This window comes from Trachemys scripta, chromosome 3 (assembly GCF_013100865.1).
Source record: "Trachemys scripta elegans isolate TJP31775 chromosome 3, CAS_Tse_1.0, whole genome shotgun sequence".
NCBI classification, from domain to species: Eukaryota; Metazoa; Chordata; order Testudines; family Emydidae; genus Trachemys; species Trachemys scripta.
This window is the reverse complement of record NC_048300.1, coordinates 148,307,502-148,323,981: the sequence shown is the minus strand read 5'-3', so window position 1 is coordinate 148,323,981 and position 16,480 is coordinate 148,307,502. Positions and strand designations below refer to the sequence as shown.

The following is a 16,480-nucleotide window of genomic DNA, read 5'->3' as shown; positions in this document are numbered from 1 at the left end:
TTGTACTATTTTCATGTCAGCATTGGTGTTTGCAATATCCCTCAATTTAATAAAATCTGCAAATATAAATGTATATGTAGTTTACCCCCTCCAAATTGTTAGAGATGTTAAATAAATCCAGACACAAACCCAGGCTCCGGGGCACTGCTGATTATCATTACTGGCCTTCGTTTGCAGACCTCCCATAGTTTTCATCCTGTACTGTTCAGATTACTTCAATTTGAATTAATTTAAAAATAAGATTTCATTCACTATTATGTCCACATTTTTACTAAACTCCAGTATATTGCATCTACTGCATTCTGTCCATTTATTAATTTTATAACTTGGTTAAAAACAAATCTATTGAATTTATCTGCTGTGGTATATTTTATATATGACCATACAATTTATTGCTCATGGTTCTATTGTTCTGTAGAGGCACTGGGGCATTTGGAGGGCACTCCTCCAAAAATTCATAGCTGGCATAAGGTCCTTTAAGGACTGTCTTAAGTCATAACAATTATTGGCCTGCTCTAATTTTTTCCAGGGCCTGGACTAGAGCAGTTGCAGCTTGAGAATAAGAGAGCTGTAACCAGCTCCCTAATGTGTCTTCATCTCTTCCCCTCCTGCACTGAGCAGATATTTGTGCCAGAAAGATTCCAGTCCATTGTGAATTTGGATTTAATTTTTGTTTTACACAAGCAATTTAAACATACAGATACTATAAATACCACAAAATAATAAATGAGACTTGTTTTTCTTGTGATGAAAATCTGAAACAAGAAGTATATTTAATTTTAATTGTAGCTTGTTTTGTAACAATAACAGAAGAAATATTTCCATCTTTCAAATTGCTATTTATAAACCATTACAAATTATTATGATGACTTACTCTTCCACTGCATACATACCACAGTTTGTTATTCTGTATACTCAAATTAGAAGTCCAGGTATATAGTTTTACTTCCAAAATCTGACAGGGTTCAATTCTGAATCTTCTCTGACACATTTAGATCACTCTGCTGTATTTGGGTCTCCCTCAGTGCAGAAGTCCACCCACCTGGATTTGACTGCATGATCAGGACCTTATTTGTTAACTTATCTTAATAAAACAGTTTCCAGTCATTTCCAGGTAAAAATGTACATAAACTAGGGAATGAACTTTACAATATAACTGCATGTCTTCCCCTCCACTCAGTGAGCAGCACAACCCTGTGTAAAATATGGCCTAAAAATGTTAGGTAACAAAAGTTAATATAAATAACGAAAAGAGAAAATTCTTCAGGAAATCCTTGGGGTATACTGGCAGCACAGTGACCTTAACTCTTGTGGTTCAATCTGCCCTTGGACGGTTCATGTGACTTTAGGGGGAGCCAAATATTTAAACATGCAAATGTAGAATTTCTTTATGTTAATAGAAGACACATATATAATATCCTGTGCAACACATTAAATATATATCCTAAGGCTAATGTTTCCAAAAGAACTTAAGGGAGTTAGGTTCCAAACTTCCATTGAATTCCAGAGGGAGTTAAGCACTTAACTTGCTTAGGTGCTTTTGAAAATCCAAATCCAGATCTTTCTACAGGAATATATAAGCAGTAATCTATTAATACAGTATCATTTTACTGGTTCTGGTTAGTTTAGGGCTTACATTAAATTCCACTTCCTGACTTAGTGGGATAAGATTGGCAGGGCAATTGCTACACCCCAAGGTCCAAGTTGGTGGAAGGATGTGCCTCCTTTTCCTCTCTCCCTGCTCAGAATATATGTAGAGATCATATGTCAGTAAAAAGAACAGGAGTACTTGTGGCATCTTGGAGACTAACAAATTTATTAGAGCATAAGCTTTCATGGGCTACAGCCTACTTCATTGGATGCATCTGTAGCCCACAAAAGCTTACGCTCTAATAAATTTGTTAGGCTCTAAGGTGCCACAGTACTCCTGTTCTTTTGGTGGATACAGACTAACACGGCTACTACTCTGAAACATATGTCAGTAGGGGCTGGTGCCGGAGAGTGTTGAGCATAGTTACACATTAGCTAATTCAGGTAGGTAGGGGAGGGAGCAAAAATTGGCCCCAGCAAACCTTCCTTCTTGTGTATTTAAGCATTCTGGGGCACAGAGCACCCATTCTTGCTACTTATAGCTGTCTTGCCCTGGTCCTTCAGTTGGTGTAGTTGTCAGAGCTGGATTACCAGGTTTTCTCTGGATCTGATCCAATGGCCTTTTGAGATTAGAAAGCTTTTTTTTTTATCTCTTCTGGACAAGATCAGTAAAGGTATCTGGTGGGTTTTTCATCCTCCTAACAGCATCCTGGAGGTATGATACGTGGGGGTAAGAAAATAAGAGGATGAAGAAATGTATGTCACTAAATATTGTCACAAATTGCAGCCAGTGCCCAGCATTAGAGTTTCACAAGGCCAGCTCTTGGGGTGAACCTAACCACGGGACGCAGGAAAGGTATGAGAAGGTATTAAATCTTTGCAGACCAGGCTCTCTCTTGTCTGTACGGTCATTTCCACCTTCAGTAGGTGGTTAGTGGGACGGGACAGTGGGCTGAATCATGAAGTGAGCAGGGGTATTTAGCAAAGGGAGTCTGGCTTCATTCCTTAGTGGTATGGTGAGAGGCCATTCAACCCCACACTGGACACAGTTAATGTCTGGCCATTTGAGGAGGTGGGGATTCATTCCCTCCTTGTATGTTAAAATTGATAAAGTTGAGGCCTGACATTTTAAATTCTTTCACCGGCCTTTGATTGACTTTATGCTTCTTCATGTCCTGAATAATGTGAATCATTGCTCTTCAACTCTCACATAGTTTACCCAGGAAGAGCCTGAAAATCCCTTATAATACAAGCTCTGGGCCTAGACCTGCAACCCCATTGTGAGTAATCTACTTGACTTCATGAGTAAGGACTTTAGAATTTTCCCATAACCATCTGGCTAAGAGAGTACCTCTGAGCTATACATCTATGGATTTTGACCTCTTCAGCTGCTGAAATGGGCCATGTGAGCTCTCATCAAATAAATGCATAGGCCAAAAATAATTGTAATGCTCTTTGGGGGGGAGGGGGAAATAAATGCATACATAAAAATAGGTTTCTCCAAAGCACATAAAAATCCTGATAAATGAGTATAATATTAAGAAGACACATAAACAATTAATGTAATTGACATTTTTAGACATATGAACAATTGTCTGTGAAATACTACAACCAGAACTGTCAAACTGTGCTTCCTTTTGGGGAAAGTGAATGAGAACTAACCATAAAGTCCTGATGAAAGTTTCCTAGTGCAGTTCCCCTCTCCTAATGTGTTATAATATTGACTTCTTGCCTGAGTCAGTGGGTGCTGATGAGACTTGGGATATGTCTACATGGCAAACAAAAGGTGTGTTCTTAACTCGGTGTAACTAACCCTTGTTAGCAAACTCAGGTCAAAATAACAGTGAAGACATAGCAACTCCCATTTAACTTGGGTTAGCAGCTTGAGTTTAACTTGCTCCCCTACCCCAGGCTCTCAATTAAAAGCCAAGTTGCTTTGTCTTTATTGCTATTTTAATCCTTGTTAGCTAATCCAAATTAAGAACACACCTTTTTTTGCAGTGTAGACCTACCCTTAGTGTGGAAATTCTATCAGGTGTGGCTTACACCATTAAACACAGAGGGTGACATCTTGGCCCCATTGAAATTAATGGGAGTTTTGTCATTGACTTCAGTGTGGCCAGAATTTCACACATAACATTGGAGTAGCACTTCTTATTTTGTGTAACTATTGCTGATGATGAGGTTAGAGGTCTGTGACTCTAATGCTTTAAAATGTAAATTAGTGTATACTCATAGTGCTCAAGATTGCTAAAAAAAAAAAAAATAAATACTCCAAACCCCAACCCTTTGAACATGCACAAATTCTAAAAGGACATATACCATATTTCTCTTAGAAGCAGCTGTACATTAAATGTTCATATGAACTCTGGGTTACCTAACAGCACTTTTCCAATAGACTAGTTACATAATCAAGTAACATTTTTGAATCTTCACATCTGATTGAACCTCCTTTCAGAACATTCAGTTAGATGCATAACAGATATGTATTTGTTTATGCATGGCAGACAAGGTACAAAGTATCATAGTTGTATTTTATATATAAGATATGCATTTTACACATTTCCTGTTTAGGAATATAAGAATAATGAATCTGTGGGCTTAATACCATTTTTTTAAATTATAAACAAAGCCAAATTTATGAGACAATTTTAATTCAATTCACAATCCTCACTGGGTGGTTCTCATGTAAGCTTATATAACTATCAATTCCAGGCATAAATATTGGGATTAAGATGTCAGTCTTTGATGGCACATACAAAATAGGTAGGGTAGTGATCTAATTTAATCCTCTCATTTCTCCCCACAATTTATTGCAGATTGAGAATAAGATGCCATCTTTAAAAATTTAATGTAGAGAGCTCAATTTTGCCTCAGACACCTCCATGCAATTTCCATTTAAGTCAATTGGAGTTGTACTTGCATATCTGATGGTAAAACTGAACCCCTACAATTAAGGTACACATTTCCCAGCATAATCAGTAATCCAGAATACTCTGTGGGCCCAATGTGGCATTCTGCATGTCTAGGATTTGCCAGATTGGGCCCACCATAATGTGTGGATATTAAAGGTTACAACAACAACTTTGACTTATGCATTTCTTGCCTTTAGAATTTAAAATTATAACTATATCAGATCAGTAATGTAATTAGTTTTATTTAATTTTCCCATTTTTAAAAAATAAAAGTAGAGGAAAAGGGATGTTCAAAATTGTGCACCCGTGCATTTGCTTGTACTCCGCCAGCGTATAGACATTCTATGATTTACACACGCAAGTGCAATAGATAGGTAGGTGCACAATCATTGCTTGGGCAATTGCTCACAGTGTTGAACAGCTGACCCTAATCTTCATACTGATTTTTGTATATTTCTATACTTGCAAAGTCAAAAATGTAGGGATGTATAGAACTCCACAATAAAATAACACAAAGCCCAACAGCCTCAATATCTAGAGAGACAAGGTGGGTGAAGTAATATCTTTTATTGGACCAACTTCCGTTGGTGTGAGAGACAAGCTTACACAGATCTCTTCTGTTAGTTCACAGTGCAGACTTGTAAATACCATAGTGTATTAATTTTGAACTTAGTTGACATTCTGAATTTTATGCTTGGAAAACTTATGTTTTTCAGTGACTTATAACTCGGTGCTTTTTGTTTTGATTTGTTTTGTTTTGTTTTCCCTCACTATCCTGGGTATTAACCCTCAGGGATTAATTACCTGAATTTTTTTCATTTTTAAAATTCATCTATATTTGAGAGATGCATGTGTAAAAAAGAAATTAACATTTTGACATCAGAAAATAAATGTAAAAAGCCATGTGTAACTCAAAAGTAGGAGAAAGGACTGTGCTCAGATTTTTCCAAATTAAAAAATCATCTTTGCTCTGAGACAAAGCAAGAATATTTCAGATGAAAAGGAGAATTTTTGCAGAAAGTTATGACCCTGTAAAAACTGACAGTCAGAATGGAAGTCTTAGTGTAACTTTAAGTATAGTGACCACTACAAGATTATTGGGGCCTAGTTCTACCACTTGTACTCATATTATGTAGTACTATATTCTGAGAGTAAACTCATTGATTCCAGTAGGACTACTTGTGGAGTAAGGTGCTACTTAATGTGAGTAATGATGGCAGAATATATAGCCCATTAAGAGAAATATATGTAGCAGTTAATTTCTTTTACTTTTTTTGACTGGAGAAACCTTTTTATACAAACAGCCACCAAATACTGAGCAAAAGTAATGGAATAAATGTGATCTTTCACCCAAACCCACACAATCTTTCACATCTTGTCTCCTTTATTTTTTCAAAGGTATATCTGCAAATATATTCAGTACTATCTGTGCTAACTACTTTCAAGGAAAGAAGATAATGTTCTCTATAATACTACAGTTCTTTTTTTTTTTTTAAAAAGAACAGTAAATATTACAGTGGGAAAAAGTAAAAATGCAAGAAAACATTCTTCATCATTATTATATTATTTATTTGCAAAAAAAGGAAACATGGGAAAGCAAATACTATATTTCTAAGGTCCATGAGGCACAGCAAGCAAAAATTATGCAAATTATTTTTGTATGTTTTATAGTCAAAGAAAATTGTTCCTCCTTATAAATGTTTTAGTCATAGTAAACAATTACTGTGTTTGAAGATAATGGTAGGAATTAATAACTTCTTATTTAAATATTTTTAGTATTATCTGTTCAGTGTATTAACACTTAGAACACAACAACAACATTTTTCACAGTCAACAAATGTATGGTTAGAAGCATATGTATGCATATCCTCTGCATCCAGACGACTTAACAAGCTTATAGTTCAGCCTATCAATTTAAATTCTTTTCTCTTTTGACATCTGTTACACTAGCTTGATAGTATATGGGCAATTTGGATATCTATCCATTTTCAGGTAAAGACTCTAGGCAGCTGAAGTGCTTGATTTATTAATATTAGCATTCCTCTGTTCAGTGTTTACACCCTGCTTGTTATTGTACTGTATGTATATTTCTTTGTTTTGTTGAGATGGAAATAAGATCAAAATTGCTGCTAAACCATTTATTTCTTTAGAAGTTTTTCACCACTTTTAATAAGCTTCCATTATGTGTTTTCACAGCAAGCTTAGTAGTGGAGGAACAAACGCGACAGATGAAAATGAAAGTGCATCGTTATAATCAGACAACAGGGTCTGGTTCTAGCCAAGAATATGAGCGTGAGCAATATACCAAGGTAAAGTTAGTAGTATTTAAACAATATTTGTTTGGAAAGGTGAAGGAGTAACATGGCTACTTAAAATATTATCCAATACTTAAGGATATAATGTTTTACATTTGAAGGAAGCTTTTTTGAATCAAAGCTTTATTATATCACTTTGACCCATAGTCAGAAAAGTGTATTAGACGTCAGTTTTTGAAGTAATCTAAAATGGGTTTGCACAATACAAAATGCTTGTGCAGATACTTGTACAGGATAACATTTTTGCTTCCTAATATTGCTACAGACATAATCTTTCCTGCTTGGAAATGCATTAAGGGATTTTGTTTTCACAGTGACTCAAACATCAGTTGAGTTTTGATCTTCTTTTCTAATTGAAATGTAAAATTTTCTTTTGAGACACAAATTTACATGATAAAAGTTGCATTAAAAAGTTTTAGTCCAAAGGTACCAAATGGCAAATTTTCTTTATAATACATATATGTGCTTCCACAGCCATTTGATCTTTCTGCTGAATAGGTCTCAATTAGAACACAGAAAATGACTTGTAGTGTTCTGTTATGCCTTTTACAAGCCAGGTCATAGAGGACAGAGTTGTCCATATGTGCATAATTGCTGAAGGCATATGGCCTCCTGGAGCAATGAGGCAGGAAGGATGCTTCTGGAGGTTCTGGGGGAGAGGTACTTAGAGGTAGATCCTATGATTCCTTTTTAGAGAGACAGTATTGTTTCTATTTAGTGTAAATAAAAGACCATCAAAGGCAGAACCAACCACTCTGCTGCTGTACTAGAAGCATTCTAACAACAAAAGTATTGCATTGAGACTATTGTATAACAATAATTTGCTTACTATGAGCAGCCATAGGGTGACAGTATGAAGATAAAAGCATACTGTAGGAAGTTGTAAGTACACAGTATTACCAGCACCACCACTATTGACTAGTCAAAAATCATGAATAGGCCCCTCAGACTCATGAGATTGTAAATAATATATTTTGAGTTCCTTTTATTTGCTTTCTGGCTTTTGAGCCTTTACTGTTCACATTTTTAAGCTTTTATTCACATGGACTAGAACTTTTTTTTTTTTTTTAAACAATAAAGCTGGGATTTTCACTCTCACTCCAGGCACTGGGGCTTCAAGAAAAATGCCAAACCTTGCAGTAAAATCACGTTGTCATCGCTAGAATGCTTCAGACATGTACTCCACAAGCACGGGTATCCAACTGCTAGACACATTCCCCCCACCCTCCCCAATCCAAAATACATCTCTCAGTGTTTCTGAGAACATAGCAACTTCCAGTTAAAATTAATGGGAGCTGCTGGGTCCTTAATACTTCAAAAATCAGGCCACACACTTAGGCTCCTAAATCCATATTTAGGTTTGAAAACGTTGGTCTGAGTATAATTAAACTGGAGAGCATTTCAAATATGGGAATATTTGTATAGCTGGGATATAATTTGTCATCAAAAGTAGAGATAAATACAAATAATCCCAGGAAGAGGAAGATAATATATTAGGCTACTGGTTGTCAAATTAATACAGATGCTGGTGCTATTGCACTTTTTGCTGAATATTTCCAGTCAAATCATCTGAAAAACAGCCCTACTTTTTGGGTAAAAGTAAAATAGCTCATTTTATGTTGGGTTTATATTGTAGATCACATGCAACAGATTCAGTCAACCAGATACATGGGAGAAATACACATGTCCTATGTGACCTATCTCTATCTGGCTGGCCTCCACGTCCTGTAGTGCAGGCATATCTTAAAGGAAGCATGGTGTCCATCTATTGTATGACAGGGTTACTTTTTCTGGGCACCTTATGTCATTACAAAGAAGCTGAGCTTTTCAAGATAAATCAGTTGAATGTAAAATGAGTAACTTGTGCTGAGCTTGAAATCCAAAATATCCTTAACGTGCACCTGTTTAATGTTCCACCTAATTAAAATCAGATATAACATCCAAGCTGATGATCATATGTCACCTGATTTGGATATATGGGTGGATAAAGTTTTACACTGTGACCGGTGATTTGAGGTTTTTTTTAATCTCAGTTATTTTTAACTTGTCATTACTATATTGTGGTTTTTGCTCCAGTAACTTTGTCATTTTATGCGTTAAGGTCATTATTGCACAGATAATATAATCCAGACTGTTATAAATGTTTAAGGTATAAGGTTTTAACCAAGTTCATTGTTCAACCACACCAGAAAAAAGACAGGAGGCAATGGATGTCATTTAATGAGGCTGCAACTTTATTCACTTATAATATGTGGGAGTGCCCAGCAAGAAATTTTACAGTGCAGGAAGAAGCAGGATCAGTTCCCTGCTTTTCCAGATGTAGGAGCCCCAAACCCCTTCCTCAGCTCCCATAAAGGAGTCTAGAATAAGGAGGGTGGTCGGTTCCCTGCTCATGAGATGTAGGAACTGCAAACCCCACTTACTCAGCTCCCTTAAGAGATGCTTTCCTTCAAACTCTTTTCCAACACATTATATCCAGGAACTATATCCATTCTATACTGAGTACCTGCCCAGGACATCTGCCACAAGGAGGCACCAGCAAAATGCTTGGCTGCCTCCCCCACCTCTGCCTGGTTCCCAGATATTCACTGATTTCTTCCTGTTTTTGTTTTTAACCAAAATGAACCATATTTGCATCTGGTGTCTGCTCCCAAAGAGTGTACAACACACATCAGCAGGTCCAATAGCACGCCTCTCCTTCCATGCCAGCTCAAGCTTGCCTTACTCTTTAGGCCCAGATGTGAACTGCTCACCAACCTGAAAGTCCTGCCTGTGTGCCCAGTATACAATACTGTGCCTGCAGGGCCACACCACTGCTCACCTGGCCTGCTTGCATGATTCTAAAAGTGGAAGTACAAGAAAATTAACTCTGATTCTCTACCTGGGGTCTCACATACATCTTGTGTACACTTGAATGTTATTGCCTGAATTGCTGTGGCCCCTACCCTAGGTAGGCCACAACCGTTGCACGCCCTATCCAGAAAAAGTGGGAACCAAATTCTTGCACCAGTAGCCCCAGCTTTGAAAGTCCCTTTTTGAAAACTGTAACAAAGTTGTGAGGAGCCTTCCATCACCAGGGATAAAGAGGGGTCTTATGAGTCTCTTTATTGTATAAGTCCTTAATGTTCTTACTGGGCAATTCCTTGCCTCAACCCACAGCTGTAGCAATATAGACTCACCTTGCCCCCTTGATCAGTTTTGGAAATCCTCATGGTTTTGAAAACTGATTGCACTTTGCATTGTAAATCCTTCCATTCCAAAGTCCTTCCAAAAGTATCCCTTGCTAACTCAGGCATTAGTTCACTGACTTTAAAAGCTCCAAAAATTGCTACCAGGAATGCAGTTTTGAACAAGGCTGCCTCCTGGCTGCTTCTGCATATTTGATTGAGAACTTGCACCAAATCTCTAAGGGCATGTCTACACTTAAAATGCTGCATCAGTACAGCAGCACCGGTGTAGCTGCAGTGCTGTAGTGCTTTAATGAAAATGCTCTAAACTGATGGGAGAGAGCTCACCCGTAGGCTGAGAGCTCACCGAGAGGTGTTAGCTATGCTGGCGAGATAAGCTCTCCCACTGACCTAGCTCTGTCTATACACGGGATTAGGTCAGTATAACTACATTGTTCAGAGGTGTGGATTTTTCACAACCCTGAGCGACGTAGTTATACTGATATAGCTCTGTAATGTGGACCGACCTAAGTGTTTGAACAGTGATGGGAGAACATGGATCTTTTCTAGGACCCATGTCCGGAGATTACTTCACTAAAAACCTCTGCACTGAGAACCTACCACAAGAATCTGGGTTACCCCTCATTCTATTGGCAATATAAGGCTCAATAGGCAACCAGAGATGGTAGATGACACTACTGGAGTACAGCAGAGTAGGCCATATCATTGGCAGACCTTCTAGCCTCTGAAATTTCACAAAATCATTAATATTCCTGTCACAGGCCCTAAACATTATGGCGCTACTGATCTCTGACTACCCTGAGAGCTGTAATACGTCAAAATTCCAGAGTGCTACCGGCATCTGTTCTGGTTCCTGATTGCTCCCTGGTGCTAGTCTCTGATATTTGCCCATCTGAAATCAAGACAACACATTGGCTATGTCATTAGCAATCCCGGGCATATACTTGGCAGAGAAACATATGTTAAGATTTAGCCACTAGAATCCAAATGCCCTTACCAACTTCATGGTCCTGGGAGATCTGGAGGACCGGTGATTGTTAACATGTACCACGGCAATGTTGTCATTACAAAACTGCACACTTTTGTTTCCAAAATATGTTCCTCAAATAGTTACTGCTACCAAAATGGGAAAGAATTCCAAGAATGGTATATCCTTCACTATACCTTTTTGTATCCAATCTGAGAGCCATTTCTGGGCATGCCACCTGTCTTGATAAAATACTCCAAAACCTATTCCTCATGATGCATCTGAATGTACCATTAAATTTGCCTCTGTCATCCTTTCCCCCCTCCAAAAAGACACTCTGTTGATACAGAAACTGCTCCAAAACCCTCAAATCCTCCTTCACCTCTTTATTAACCCTTATCATTAAAATGGTTGGACTTTGCTATCCCCATGACAAAATGCCCTGGGGCCACCACTTGGCAGCCAGATCCTGGTAAAGAGGACCTATCCACGGCTGCATGGGGTATAAATACACCCCCACTCGTCTGGTCAGCAGGAAGGATAGTGCAGTGCCCTTCTGACCTGCCCCTACTGCTTCCTGCCTTTCTTGTCCATCCCTGTAAACTTTCCCCTTTCTCTCCACCTCTGGTAAGAAGCTCTTAAAGGGGCAATGCTCTTTTTCTTCCAGCTAACCCTTTGCATGCTGGTTGTGGAGGGCACATTCTCAGCATTTTAACTTTGTAGACATTCTTCGGTGATGAAATTCATTACCCTGAACCACTGTAATCTATCAGATATGTATATTGGTACAGGAAGCAGGTTGACTCTTAGTGCTATAATCTTTCCTTGTCTACAGCAGTTTTTATGAGACAAACAAGAAACCATAGACTAGACAATTTAATACCAGTTGTGATAAATATCTGATAAACCATATTAAGGGATATGATAGCTCTTAATTTAAGACTAGCTAGTGTGGTCTTTAGCAAGAGATGCCCATATTCAACAGTTTTACTAGACTTCTTTAAAAATCTTATTAACATGGTATAAAGTGAAAAACAATGAAAGCTATAGAAGATGGACTTATTTTTATGGGTAAAGACAAATTATTGAGGTGATCTAATATAAATTTTAAAATTCTGAATGTGAGTGATGAAGTAGTAGATGTAAAGAAATTGTTCATATTAGTTGCAAGCATATAGTTTGCCATCCCAAAGCAAAACCAATTTCCCCCATCCTGCCACCAGTAGAGACAATGAGGCATATGATTATTGCTTCAGAGAAAGATGAGCCACTCTCCCTAGTGAGCTCGTGGCCAATTATGAGGTGCTGTACATAGGGAAAATATTCCTTCCGGGGTCCTGCAGTAATCAGTTGACACCCCAAAGCATGAGATTTGATTATTCCCCTTTTACCATATGTAACTGTAAATGTTCTGTTGGGCACAGAATTATCTAAATGCTGTTAAAATCCTCAGTGTTCTGCTGCGTCATTTCCTGCAGTAGTGAATTCCATATGTGAAGAAGTATTTCCCTATTTATTTAAAATATGCTTTGTATTATACATAAATTATTTTTCTTTCAAGCTCTCAGACTGCGACAAGGCTGTACAGCTTCCAAATTAGATATATTCATGGAGATATGTCCATCAAGGTCCATTAGCCAAGATGGTCAGGGACATAACCCCATTCTGTGGGTGTCCCTAAACCTTGAGTGGCAGAAGCTGGGACTGAATGCCTGGGAATGGATCACTTGTTAATTGCATTGTTCTGTTCATTCCATCTGAAGCATCTGACACCAGCCCCTGTCAGAATACAGAATACTGGCCTAGATGGACCATTGGTCTGACCTAGTATGGCCGTTATTATGTTCTGAGCTAAAACTGGTACATTTTTTCCAAGCATGCAGTTCTCTTCATTCTGGTGTTGGGATTCTCATTCACTCTCACTATATGGTTATTTTGCATATTCGCAGTATTCAGCCATTAACCAGGCAGCGTGTTAGTATTTGAATAATCACAGTCCGGCTATTTTTCAGTAAACATACTGTGAATAAGCAAATCTCTGCATGAGGACTACTATAATCCTTCTCTTTGTGATTGTCTTTTGTACTCTGAATTTCAAGCTGTTTTGGAAGCCATGTAGATGCTGGTTCAGCTCCTTACTGGCTTCAGTTAAAATGGAAAAACTCCATAATTTACATGAAAGGATTAAATGAAAAAACAAAGAAAATGTTGCTGTGAATCTAACGAAAGGAAATTTTTTTAAAACAAAGTTTAAAGAATTATTTGACTCATTTCCCGCTTCACTATCTAAACATCAGTAGGGCTCTTGTCCCCAGAACAATAATAATATGTTTGTGTTAATGCTATGTTTTTGTTACATGTTGGAGACTCACAGGCCCTGCTATTATGTGATTCTGGATTTACACGGGTGTGAAAGAAGAATTTGATTCAGGATCTTAATATGCGTTTGTTACTAATATTACATACTCCACATATGCACAAACTCCAAAGCAGTTCTTGTTCCAGTCAACGCACAACACATTTTTAAAAGAGGTGTTTATTCCAGATGGCTACTGATGAGAGCTTTATAGTAATCATTTAAAAGGATGCCACTCTAGATTTAGGTACACTGCTAGCTCAGTTAACACTTGGAGTCTTTTGAAAGCATTTTGTTTAACATAAACTTATTTTTCATTGAAGCCATGGGTTAAGACTTAATCTTTAGGAAAGCTGCAGCACTTGTCATATCCAGCTCAAAAAAGGAGATATGACATTTAACAGGGGCTTTATTTTAGGACCAGGCTACATAGATTTTGTCTACAGTTTAAGTCTTCCAGGAAAGGTGGATTGGCCAGACCTGTGTGACCCTGGGCAAGTCACTTAGTTTTTCTGTGTCTCAGGTCCACCTCTGTAAAATGGGGATAAAATGCTTTCCTACCTCACAGGGTTCTTGTGAGGATAAAGATTGTGAGGCACTCAGATACTATTGTAATGAGGACCATATAAGTCCCTATGATAGAGAGAAGCCTTACAGAAGGGCTGTGAACTGAGCAACTGTGTTCAGAGCTTTGCATGCCACACAGAGAGAGTCCATAGAGGCTGATGTATGCAGTGAGCTTTATTGTGTGCTGCAGGAAAGCCACAGGATCTTGACTATGAAGCTAAATCCTAAGCCCCTTTATATTCCATAGTAGTAGGGAGAGTGGGGAGAAAGAAGTAGAAATGAGCTTTGAACCCACTAAAAGATTAATGAAATGATCTGTGAAATTTGCCCTTTAACCAAGAAAATATTAATATCCCAGTAACAGAACTGGAATAACCTCCAGCAAGAACATTCTTTTAGTTTGTGTCTCCATTATTTCTACTGAAGTTAGTGTGTCTGCAGTTCATCAACCCCCTTTTTCTACTTTCACTGACACAGTACAGGAACGAGCTACTCCATAGGTGGCAAGTGAACAGAATAACTGCAGTACAAGTTTACACTTCAGATAGTTATATTGAAAGAGTGCTATATTTTTGTAACCCAAAACAGGAGTTATAACTAATGCTGTTACACAGCAGAGGGAATAGACTTCCCATCCTTGTTACTATTAATGACTAAAAATAGACCTACTGCCTAGTAGTTGTTATCAGAACAAGTACCATATTCTGCTTTTGGAATGAGCAACACATTTTGGGAATAAAAACACCCTAAAGTACCACATATGGTTGGGAGAAAAATAATTGTTGCAAAAAATTCTCATGCTTTAGTTTATTGAAGCTTTACAAATATATTTCTTTGATTATTTTTTTGCTTTTGTGGCCACTTAAAAATGTGAGAAGACAAAAATTGATTATATGAATTTTCTTAAAGAAGGTTCGGAGTCCACTCGGACAGCTGAAAGTGTATTGGGATTCTAGATGAATAAAAGCCTCCTTCAGACTTCTGCTGGAGAATGCTTCTGAGCATTACTAGGCATTATAAAATGTGTCTAAATTACTGTGTATTTACCCCCAGTGCTAACCCCTATTCTTTCTTTCTTTCTTTCTTTCTTTCTTTCTTTCTTTCTTTCTAAATAGTAGATTTATCCTAGCCCCTTGGGCCCTATTCGGGTTCTCTACCAAATTTTAAATAAGAGTAATAAGTGTGTCTCTTTCAGTCCATGGCACTTTTCTCTGTAGGGCAATGCCATGTGTCCTGCTCTAATATAATGTTATTGACCTAAATAGCATTGATTGATTGTTAAATGAAGTAATATAATATTCACAAACAACATTCCAATTAAATCTGTTGTTGGAAGTGCTATTTACTCCTGTTCCTAACTGAGAAAAATCACTTTTTAAAAATCATTGAAATTTGGCCTTTTTGGGTAGAATATGGCTTTTTTCTGTCTTTCTTCCATTCATCTTGTTTATCCTACATTAGCAAAATACCCTTTCAAATACAATAAAAAGGGCATTTGATTGGCAACAACACAATTTACTCATTTTGTTTTTTCTGTGTGGGAAGTTCATTAAGAACAGGAAAAACGGAACACAGTGTTTTCACTTGCACAGCCCACTGGTTGCAATTCTGAATCCAGACTACTCCTTCCTGTGGGAAGTGGCCAAGGGAGGTAGAAAGCTTTGTGAGGGCCTCCCACAGAGTCTTCTGTGAATTTTCTCTTGGAGAGGATACCCATGTTTGCTTCTTTCCTTCATGCAGAAAATTCAATGACCATCAAGGATCATAAGGTATCCTCTGGAGGCAATAAGCCATCTGTTTGGGGCCCTGTGCCTCTGCACTGGCTCTAAGGCCATTGGCTCCTCTTGGGCTCCTTGTCAACATAGGTGCTGGAACTAGGGGTGCTGCTGCACCCCCTGGTTTGAAGTGGTTCCCATGATATACAGGGTTTACAGTTTGGTTCAATGGCTCTCAGCACCCCCACTATATAAAATGTTCAAGCACCACTGCTTGGCAACAATTGCCTAGCCTGGAGCCACTCCCGGAAGCTCCATTTAAGGGGGCTTCCATAGTGCAGAGAGTATCTCACGTAGAAGCTAATCATTCTCGGGCAGAGTGTTTTCTAAAATGGCTTATGATTTCCTCTGGTGGGGCTTGAGTATTGGGGGGATATTTTTGGCTGTATGTGTTCTAATAAATCCGTATTTATTTAAACTATGTCCATGCAGCATAAGGAATAGAACCGTCTGCTTTAAAATGCAGGCCTCTCTCACTTGGGAATAGTAGAGAATCCTTATTAATGTCAGTAGCAGTATTTACACCTTTTTTGTAGGGCAGTCACTAGGAGGCAACAAGTACCACACTTCAGCTGGTCTGACATTCCATCCAGCCCTGGCCACTGTATACCTACATAATCATGCAACACTGAGATTCCTTAGGACTACTGTTAACAAAGCAAAGAAAGGAACGTAGTCAGTGTATATTAAGAGAGAAGCATACATGGCAAAAGAGGAAAGATGGACAAATCCCAAGGTTGAGAAAAGATACGTGACCACAACATTCCAGTGATGTGCACAAAGTACAATAAAGGTGTTGCAGTCCAG

At 38.1% G+C, this 16,480-nt stretch overlaps 1 protein-coding gene across 1 annotated transcript in view; it reads left to right on the top strand.

Moving 5' to 3' along the window:
- RIMS1 (regulating synaptic membrane exocytosis 1) overlaps positions 1 to 16,480 on the top strand; it is a gene marked incomplete in the record, with an annotated part of 487,692 nt that overhangs the window by 371,685 nt on the left and 99,527 nt on the right. Inside the window, 1 exon segment of the mRNA XM_034766209.1 lies at positions 6,702 to 6,814. Coding sequence (XP_034622100.1) covers positions 6,702 to 6,814 — 113 coding nt within the window.